Here is a 10547-nt window from a genome sequence, read left to right on the forward strand (position 1 = left end):
TTGCTGCCCTGGAGCAAAACTGCTTGGGTGGTCTTAAAAATATACATTTTTCCCTTTACTTTCAGGATTTCAGATAATTCGTGTCCGTGTATGCAACATTTTTACCTCTTAAACTCTAAATGGCACTTCTATATACCTGCTGTGTTGGTACGAGCTCTATACTTAGCGTTGATGATGACTTTGCACTTCCTAATATTACATAATCCCCACTTTGTGACCCTTTTTACTCTGTGTTGGGCCATTTCCCTCTGACTGTTTTAATTTATGCCTGAGCTTTAAATTGCTATTGAACATTACAAAGGCCAAGTGGTGCAAGCAATAACATGAATAATCCATTGGCAGTTCCTGCTCCACTGCAAGAGAGTGAGACCTCAATCTCCATTATACTCAAGGGGAGAGTAGCCACGCAGGAGCGGCACTAGCTTTACCCGCTCAAAACCGAATATGCTTTACATATTAAAGCTGTACTCATCCATCTTAACAAGGGCTGTGTTGGAAGGTGTTCAATAATCAGTTAGCAGTTTTACGCAAACATATAATCACTTCACAAGAGACATAAATTAACCTTATGGTATTTTGAGTACGACTTTTTTTTTTTTGGACCTAACTCATTCCTTGTTTAGGTCCTTAAAGACTTCTTCCTGAATTAAAGAGGTTCTCGCTTAAAAAAACCAACCTCTGCCGTGTGTCAGGCCTTGTGAACCTGTCGCACATCAACCACCTATAACAGCTTCACCTAAATTGTGGGTTGATAATTCATTTTTACCACAGTCTTAAGGCACTGCAACCTTTGACTATCTTATTCACAAAAAATAAAAACTTTCAGGGCTCACTTGCCGATGCCTGTTTTTTCCCCCAGTGTTGCCAGATGACAGCATTGCTTACTTGAGATGTTCTTACAGAAAATGGTTCCTCTTTTCACAAATATCTAAAAATAATACAGCCTACAGCTTCCAAGTATAAAAGCCATTTTAAATGCATCATGTGGACCTATTGCCTACTCCAGGCACGTCTGTCAATATGCCAGCGAAATGAAGAGCCAGAGGCTACTGACCCAAACACATCAGCTCCTTTTTGGCCATCTTACAACATTTTTCGAAACCTTCACGTTCCCACTTTGATTTCTTATTATCATCTTGCTCCTGTCTTCCAGGGCAAGTCCTGCTCTTTCAGGTGTGGAGAAAGTGGGCAATCAGTACAGTTTAGGGCAAAACAGTTCAATTAAATTGCACACAATGGAAGAAACAAAGACAGAAGGTTCAAAAATCACAACCTTTAGTCATTTCAATCTTATTAAATCAGCCCTGTTGCATGTACCACATTAGAATATAACATTACTTAAGTTTCTGACATAAAATATATACATTTACACCTCAAAATACTTTCATTTTAACCTCATCACATATAGAGCTAGTTTTATAGACAGAGACATTGGACACATTCATATAAAAATTTGGGCTGGCTTGTCAGGTAAATCCTATCAGCATTTCTGATTTCTCATAATATTGCAATTTTACAGCTGTCTGGGACTGTATTTGATGGCAGTAGCTGGCTTGACTGCTAAATAACTCCCGTTATAGGAATACATGTTGATACTGGTAACATAAAATACTCTAGCTTAAAGTAAAAATACTCTGAGAACATGCATACCACAACATGATGATAATAACGCCATTAACTGTAGACATAAAAGTCACAGATGTCAATCAGTACTAACATTTTCAGGTCTTGGAGTGTGAAGGGGCTTTCTTGTGATTAAGTGCATCATCAAAACACATAGCATATAAGTAAAATTATATTAAATCTTAATAAAAAAGACTATATATGAATGATGCATTTAAATACTCTTATCGTAACCCCCTCCCCCTCACTGCTTCAAATTACCAGCTACCACATTTGTCATTGGCCGCATGATTTCACCCGATGGCGAGGAGCTCCATCAGGGGATCTGGAGTGACATTTCATTTTTTTCCCCCTCTGAACACTCTGACCAATCAGAGGGGGCAATATTGCAGCGACCAGGAAACTGACCTCCCAACTGTAACCAAAATATGGGAGGACGCCAAACTAAGTCAAGGGTAAAGCAGGGAATCGAACCAGTGACGCCTGTATATGTACGCAGCGTTATAGGCCGCTACCTGAGGGCCTTATTGCTTTTTTTCTTCACTGAAGACCAAAGACAAATGTTCATGGAGATTGTAGATCCTCTCTTAAAACGCAACAACCTGATTGTCTAGAAGTTTCCTGCTCATCATCTGCAGAGGTGGACTCTCTTCAACCACAGTGAGAACACATTTATGACCTGACGTGTTAATTCCACATATGTACCAACAATGACGTCACTATTAATTATTAATTCAACCTCTTGCAGAGTACCCTTCCCCATAGCACACAGTACTGAGATTGTAAACAGGTGATAGTCAAGCGTAGGCCTGAGTCTCTTCGTCATTCAGCTCCTTGTTTCCAAAGGGCAAACTTCCGGCAAAGCTCTCAGAGAGACTTGGCTACTGATCATCCTCTCTGTATGACATCTTGTTGGGCAGACATGATGCTTTGTTTCAGTCTCTTAGTAAACAGATGACTGGCTCTTCCACAGTAGGTGTGGGTGGTGGTCTGGAGAGATGCTTCCAGAGGCTGAAGCAGTGTGGTCTCCATGTTCTCGCCAAATGAGTGCTGTGACAAAAAAAAAAGGAAAGCGCAGGCAGTTGGTTTCAGCTTAATAACAATGATGTTACGCATCCAACATAATGTTCCTCTGGTGTCCGCATGTACTTCAGTTTGTGCTGCAATTCTGCTCCTGACGCTCCTCAAAAAACACTAAAAAGATATTTCTTTTTGTGTGTTTTCACACCTGTGGCTATGCAACATCACACAATAAGAACTACCACAGTTGTCACATATCCTGCATTCAATTCACATTCTGTCAATTCAACGTGTGTTAGGATAATGAATTTCAATTAACACAACTCTACAATAATGTGCTCAGTAAAGCGTGAGAGCATTGGTGAAAAATACAGCTGCAGCATTTCAGATATGCATCTTTATTGTATAGAAACCAGCAATTAAACGGCAGCGATTAAGCTCCTAGTTAATATTAGTGCCCAAGGCTGACATTATGTAAATAAAGATGCAGACCTTTTGTTTTTATATTGGTATACGCTGCTCTTTTACTGCTCTCCTGTAAATAGGAAGAAATCACCATTTTACAGTAAGTCATTTGATGCCAGGTTTCCCGAGCATTAGCTTTCTGAAAGCACACTTTCTTCATCATCTTTCATACAGCGTGGCAGGCAATGAAACACCATTACGGCCTTGTATCGATTTTTATGTGGATGCTGCTGGTGCGTTGTCCACACAGCCATCATGATGTCTCTAACTAGCATCAGCACTAAAAATTTTACAACTCTTCTGTGGGCTTGGCTGGGTAATGGTAGTGCCCTTTATTGCAGGCTCCTCTGCTGGCTGGGAGAGCCTGCCTTGGGAGACTGGCTGACTAAGGAGCAATTGGTAGGATGGAAATGAGCGTTTCCTCCAAAATTGCCTGCTTCAGGATTTAGGATGCTGTCCTCGCAGGACTGAGTGGGAACAAACTGTGAGAGGGCTCGAGGAGCTGGAGCGACAGGAAGCACAGATAAAAGCTAGAGCAAAATTAAGCTTGTAACAACGGATAAAACACTCCTCAGTTATAGCAGTTTAATCTAATAAGATAACTGATTAATGCACAAAGGGATATCAAAGTGTGCCATATTATCACCTATTTAATACAGTTGGGTTCAACATTATTATTCAATTTTTTAACACCTGGGAGGGGAAGTGAGCCAGAAATTTCTCGCTGAAAGTCACCAGCTCCATGCCCCACACAGAGCACGTATGTGGGGCAACATGTTGGTGAAACAGAGAGGGTCTTTTTTTCCTGCGACACTGGCGCTGTTTGTTCTGTGAAGCTGTCAGAGATTTAAAGCAGGATTCTCCAGGTTTTTACATTGCCAGTATTTCCACAGACACTATCAGCTGCTCCGTGTGTATGTAGATCATTTTAATGACGCAACAATGGATACACGTTGATTTATCTATTTTAACGTGACATGGGAAAACAAAAATAACTTGAAACACTGCACTGTATCTCTCTCCCTCTCTCTGTCCATCTTCTCTGTCGTTTACATCATTTCATACGTACTTTGTAAAGGTCTACTGGCCAGGAGCAGTCCCAAACACATCGATACTAACCACAAGTTTATGGTAATCAGTGTTATAATAATGATTGAACTTTCATAACTCTACATCATTATCTCAAAATTATTTTCAACATCAATCCAAATGTCAGTTTAGGTGATTGGGTAGCCGATAACCATAAATTTAAGCACACAATCTCAGCGGTGGAGTTTTTATCAGTGCACTGAAAGCCTGCTGATGGCTGGACACAGCAGGTGGAAAGCTTTTATACACCCCTGGTGCGCAAAAAATATATGGCTGTATATGTTCTGGGCAATACAACAATGCAACTGAAATCTGACAGCAGCTTAACACACTGTTTTTCCATGTCACTTTTGTCACACTGAAATAACCTTGGCCTATACTCAGGGCCGAAAATAATGTCAGGAGAAACTTTTTTCCTTTTAGCTGCCCTTAAGTGGCACGTTCCTTTCTTTTTTTCATGCATTTAACTGTCAAACGGTTTGTGGTTTTCACACATTCGCTACATTTATATAAGCTGACTGGGACATCTACAGATGCTAATTTCAAATTGTCTGGCGAGTGCATTCAATTTAACATCAAACGTGATTCCTTCACATATACAGATGGATAAGAACTGATTTGGCTGTCAGTGCACAGATCCCATATAGAATATTTTAAATTCTCTTACTGCTTTGTGTGAGACTCAAAAAGAGAAAAGAAAACACGTAACACTAAACACATAAAAGAAAACATTCATGCACGGGGCTCATTGCCTGCACAGATAGTGGCCAGGCTGGATCCTGTGGCGGTAATGGATGGAGACCAGCTAATGAAGCATCCCTTACTCCCCCGATTGCTGCCTGCATGTTGACTGGTGGGCTCAAATCAACAAGAGCAGATCGAAGGCGAGCAGCCAGCACAGCAGTGAGAGCGCTCTCCAGCTACCTTGCTGCCTCTCTGATGACAGATGTTTAGTGCACAATAAGGATCTGAAGGGCTAGCTCATGTATAAAGTCAATCTGACAGATGTTTACTTTTTAATTCATGCCCTTCCTTCACTTTCAAGTGCCAACCATGCACTGCAAGTACACCTACTGGGTGTCATACCTTTTAAAGGAAGGAAGGATTCAATTTTTAGCTTTTACAGGTAATAAGATGCCGGTTCAAACCAGCGGAACTTGGACACATTACATTTAGTATAAGGCCAACATAAATATAAGAAAATCTCAAATTACAAAAGGACTTGAAAGGTACAATTTAAAGAGGGCAATTTTTGACTGAATAAGCTGATGTTTGTCCATCTTTTATTCTAAATTTACTCTTTAATAGGAGACAGTGAAATCGCTGTTTCACTCTGGCATCTGTCTCTGGAGCTCGTCATCTGGCAATAGCTTGTCTGTATACAATGATAAATACAATATATGAGGTGTATGTATTACATACTGGAGGGATCAGTGGTCCAGATCAGCCGCCATACACTGCTGCAATCTCATTCTTGCAATCGCTAACTAAAGGTTGTGACCCCAGGTGAGTCCATGAATGTAAACAGACTGATAATTGAGAATGTTACCGCCAGCTCAAGGAAACGTTTCTTTCAATAGGGGTCACCACTCCAACATTCTGATATTGTGCTGCCCCCTATTGAATGAAAGTGAAAAATACAAATAATTAGCTTGTCTCACTTCAGAATCATAATCTTTAAATTTATAAGACCCCTGCATGACCTTTGACATCATCCCAAATGAACATGCCCCTCTTCAAAGCGGGGTTGGGGTTCTGAGTGGAGGGAAGGAAAACAGAATGACATAAAAGTTTTACAGGCTATTGATTAAGCACTGGTGGACAGAAACATCCATAAAGCGAAAAGGGAGGGCTTGAAGTGCCTATTGATAAAGTAATGTCTACTACTTTAGTTTTCAAATAGCCTGGTCTCCCTACATAACTGCCCTTTAAAGAAACAGAGGGACACAGAGGGCCAGTCAATAACCACTACAACAAACTATTACTATGTTTTCCTCCTGTTATGAAACCTTCATAAAATTTTACAGTCATCTGTGTCTGAAATACCCAAAACATTTCAGGAAGGAAAAAAATGTACTAATTTCCATTTAAATAGGATAGAGGCAGAGAGAACCAGAGATTTGTGGTTAGTTAAAGCTGTCTCTACCTTTTGGATGGCTTCGTAGACAGCTCGAAACGCTGGCTGCTTGTCATCATGGTAAACTCCCCTGTTACCATGAAGAATGAAGACTCCTTCTTTTTCAGCCTGTTGACAGTTGCTGCCATAAATGCAGTGGTCTGGACGGTAGTTCCACTGGCAGGGGAACACATAAAGGCTTTCTGTAACACAGCAAGAGCAGTTCCCTTCAATGATTAAAAAACCCATCAGAATGTTGCAATGTCAAACACACAGAAGTGGGTTTCTGAATGATGCTGTATATGTGCTTGCGCAAACCTGGGTTGTGATGAAATATTATATTAAGAAGGTCCTGGTCACCCCAGGTGATGTTGAGTTTGTACTTCTGAAGAAGAGGCATCAAGATTTCCTTCCATTGAAGTGCAACTGTTGTCATGTCATTCTTAAAAGGACAAAATAGAGCAACCAGTGACTGTTCATTTCCTTTTGCATCAGGAATAGATCAACCTGAAATTCTGGAAAATTCACTCCTTTGTCAACACAGAGACACTGTCTTCTTTGTTAAACACACGTGTGCTCGCTCTGGAGATTTAGATGGAATGACAAGAGTGACTTCTGCTGGTCAATGTTGGTTGTGCAGTTGTCAAACAGACTGTTTCACGTGCAGATAATCATGTAAAATGTTGATGTTTCTTGTGATGGATGATATGACGACAAGTATTAAAATACATCAATCGGGAAAACCTAACACTTCAGTTACTATATGTTTGCATCAACATTGATGCACAATTCTTCATAGTTTAATTCTTGCCTTCATAGGTGACAATTTATTTAAAACCTGTCACCTACCTTAAAAAATGTCTCCCTGAGGCGTGTCATGTTCATGAGCATGACCCCTGAGTTGATGCCAGTCTTGCCATAGTACGGGTGGCGGGCAAAACGATTATACCAGCCAATGCGTGGCTCCTCGTGCTCTGGAGCCATGGCAGCTAACTGGCTTGCATTGAATTGAGAAAGGAGGGCCCAGATGTCCTCTACTGGACGCAGAAAAAGGATATCTGTGTCCACATAGATCAAAGAATCCACCTCTCTAAGGATCAGCTGGAAATAAGAACATATTATAAGCACTATTTTATAAATATGTCAATATCACAGGCTATATGTAACAGAACAATCACACTACACCTACTGGCAGGAAGAGTCTCTGAGATGCACAAGGTTTGAAGAGCTTTTTCCACTCTTTTTCATTGTCCCCAGGAAAGGTGATGGGGTAGATGGTGAAGTTAAACTTGGGCTGAACTGCCATGGGCCACGAGTCCAGCTTTCAGAAAATATGACGACAAAGAAAACTGAGCATCAACTACATTCATGTCATCATGAACAGACTTGAATACTTCAAATACTCTGTTGTGTTGTCTTTCATGAAGAATGCACATCATCCTTTAGTCTGGGCTGAGAGACCAAAGTGTAATGGAGTCTGAACTGTATAAGCAAAGTCCCGTGAGGGGAGTTTATAAGGCTTACTTCAGCTGAAATTATAATGACGACATTCTGTAGAGGACATAATGCCATGACAAATTTAATGGAAAACTACTTTGTATGGAACTGCCCTAATCACTTCACCCTTGACCAATTCTTCACCCGTCCAAGTAGCGTGAATCGTCAAGAAACTTACTTCATTTCTGAAGCTGTCGTGTAGCTCATTTTCTGCAAAGATGTAAAATTTCAGAGGCTTTCTGCTGAACAGAACAGCAGACTTCAACATGGTGAGGGTCTCCTCTAGCCTGGGGCCACAGGCCACCACCGCCAAGTGACTCCTCTCGTCACTTTGCTCGACAGCAGAGCCTGGCCTCTCTCTGACAGCCAAGACGAAATAAAATGGATCAGTAATTACACCCAGCCTTTTATTATTTGAACAGCATGGATACACTGACAAGTACAGAACATTGTGATGAAGACATCAGCAGTCTCATCTGACTAGTAATCAGCCCTGGTGGGTTGGCACTGTCATTAGGTTTCATGAAGGGATGGTCCATCACACACATGCAGCACTGCCTCTCCACGCTCCTTCAAAACTACCACTTTCTAGTTTGAAAACCATAAATGTTACTTGTCACACCTTTGCCAATTTTAAAACACATCTGAAGAAAAAGAATGACAAGCTAGGCATAGATTAAGCAGCAGCGAGACAGTCTAAACAAAGCCTTACGATAATGTTAATGTTTCAAAAACTAGCAATTGAGCCCATGAACTAATTGTTGTCTTTGACATTAGTGGTGATGAAAATAGTTTGTCCACCCACTGAAAAGTGCACAGTTAGTCCCTAATATGACTGCAAGATTGTGTGACTCCATGACTGGTACACAGACATTTTTTTTCCCCCCTACTACTCTCAATTATTAAAGTTAAGTAAGTTTGATTTAAGATTTTCACACTGGGAGAGCAGCAACAGCAGTGTGGACAGTACAACTCGGTGACTGTATTTTATTGTAAAATGCACAGAATCAGTCATACCTAAACGATGATTCCAAAAAGCAGTTCACTCCACAAACATCAGCAGGCAGCCCCCGATACGGATCCCAGTAAGAAACTGACAGTGATTTACACCTGACAGAATAAAAACACGGTCTTTTGGATTCCTCGAAGTTAAATTACTCTCTTCAGCAATTTAACTAACATTATGTGGTTTGGGATTATTGATACTGACTGATGTGCTTTTTAAGACTGTTGTTAACAGGTGTGGTTCCTTTAAACCCTGTTAATAAGGCATGAGTTAGCAGCAATAGCTCATGAGTTGACTAGCTAGCACGCAGTTTGTAGGCCAATGTTAACACACTAGCTTAGTATAGCATTAGTAAGAAACATGAACTCGGAAGTCGTAGACTTTGTTCAAAACAACGCCATTAATTTTCAAGAACGTAGCCAACTACATAGTAAATTACAATCATCTCAGTGGCGAAATGTTATCACTGAGGGTACAAAGCTTCCGTGTCAACCTTACGTTTTAGCCAAAATCATCTTTGCCCAACTTAGAAAAACTTTTCTAACACCTAAAGTTACATCAAGTGTACAGACCGCTAACCTAACTGACACAACTGTGATTATGTGTTGAATTAGGTGGCATAGATGACGTTACTATTTTACCTGTCAAGCTCCTCTTTACCGTCTCCATGGCCTGCCAATCCCGGGCCTTTCCTGAGAAGGTTCCCCGAGTCATGACCGCTCTGGTCGGATGCCCTCTGCTCTGGTAGGTTCCACTCGTCTCTGCCCTCTAAGGTGGAGGTTAGTTGACTGAACACATACAGCAGAGAAACGAAGGCGAATATGGTGCACAGGAGAAATGCGTGAAGATAACATCTCATTTTGTGTTTCATGTGCTAACCAAACATGTTTGGGGATATTCCATGCCATTTGACATGTTAGCTGACGTTGGCTAGCTGATCCTTCGTACGGCAGGTCAAAAGTCAGAGAGCAAGCGAGGAACAGGAGTGTTTACAATATTCCGCCCCTCCCACTCTTGTTACACGTGTGTGGGTTTTACCAGCCACCTGTTCGTGTATTTATTCAATAAATTCACAATTCTCTAACTTTACATTGTGAAAACAAATATAGCTTTTGCAAGATGAACCAGGTTCTTTTCTGAAAAGTTTATTTGTATTTGTTACTTCTTTTTTTTTCCACTAAGATGGAAGATCATATAACATTGTGAGGAACTAATCAGATTATCAAATTTGAATGTCAAAATGTGATTACCAACTTTGGACATGATGAAGACATATTGAGTTAATTGAAACTAATGATTCAGCACAGTACCTTGCTCATAAACAAGTGCAGAGTAGCAAAATGTACGCCTCAACTTTGCTAGTTTCATGTGAATTTAAATGTCCCAAGGATGCATGATTATGCAGAATGTTGCAAAACTGTCAAACTGTATGGATAAATCTTCAAAAAGGAATGCAACATTTTTTGACACAGTTTCTTCATTAATCCCAATTCTGTTTCTCTTTATCATTATTACTTGTTTTTAGTTTGAGCCATATTCTTTTTTCCTGGTATTCCACAGCTGAACACATTCTGCACATTTTATATTTTCTTACAAAATTAGAGAAAAAATAAGCAGGTTGCAATGAACCAATCAAAACACAGTTTTGTTTTGTTCACAATACAAGAGACAGGTTGAGAAAAATAATTCAGTGTCAACACAAAGCTAACAATTCTGGTAGATATAAGTGGA

At 40.4% G+C, this 10547-nt stretch overlaps 1 protein-coding gene across 3 annotated transcripts; it reads right to left on the reverse strand.

Annotated features, from left to right (window-relative positions):
- Nucleotides 1-1255: 1255 nt before the first annotated feature.
- gxylt1a (glucoside xylosyltransferase 1a) lies at nt 1256-9833 on the reverse strand. 3 transcript variants are annotated; one of them, XM_086209451.1, is made up of 9 exons: nt 9696-9833; nt 9458-9604; nt 8828-8920; nt 7989-8169; nt 7503-7634; nt 7163-7414; nt 6632-6755; nt 6344-6516; nt 1256-2673 (listed from the first exon to the last, which is right to left on the reverse strand). In XM_086209451.1, the coding sequence occupies exons 1-9, from the start codon at nt 9722-9724 to the stop codon at nt 2512-2514; spliced, it is 1293 nt and encodes a 430-aa protein (XP_086065577.1). In that variant the 5' UTR covers nt 9725-9833; the 3' UTR covers nt 1256-2511. The 3 variants fall into 3 exon arrangements, with proteins under 3 accessions (XP_086065577.1, XP_086065576.1, XP_086065578.1); XM_086209450.1 differs by having other exon boundaries at nt 9458-9789; XM_086209452.1 differs by lacking the exon at nt 8828-8920 and having other exon boundaries at nt 1257-2673; nt 9458-9789.
- Between the last annotated feature and the right edge of the window lie 714 nt (nt 9834-10547).

The sequence above is a fragment of the Aulostomus chinensis genome, chromosome 7, assembly GCF_037954235.1.
Source record: "Aulostomus chinensis isolate RoL2024-O1b breed Wild chromosome 7, RoL_Achi_v1.0, whole genome shotgun sequence".
Classification (NCBI taxonomy): domain Eukaryota; kingdom Metazoa; phylum Chordata; class Actinopteri; order Syngnathiformes; family Aulostomidae; genus Aulostomus; species Aulostomus chinensis.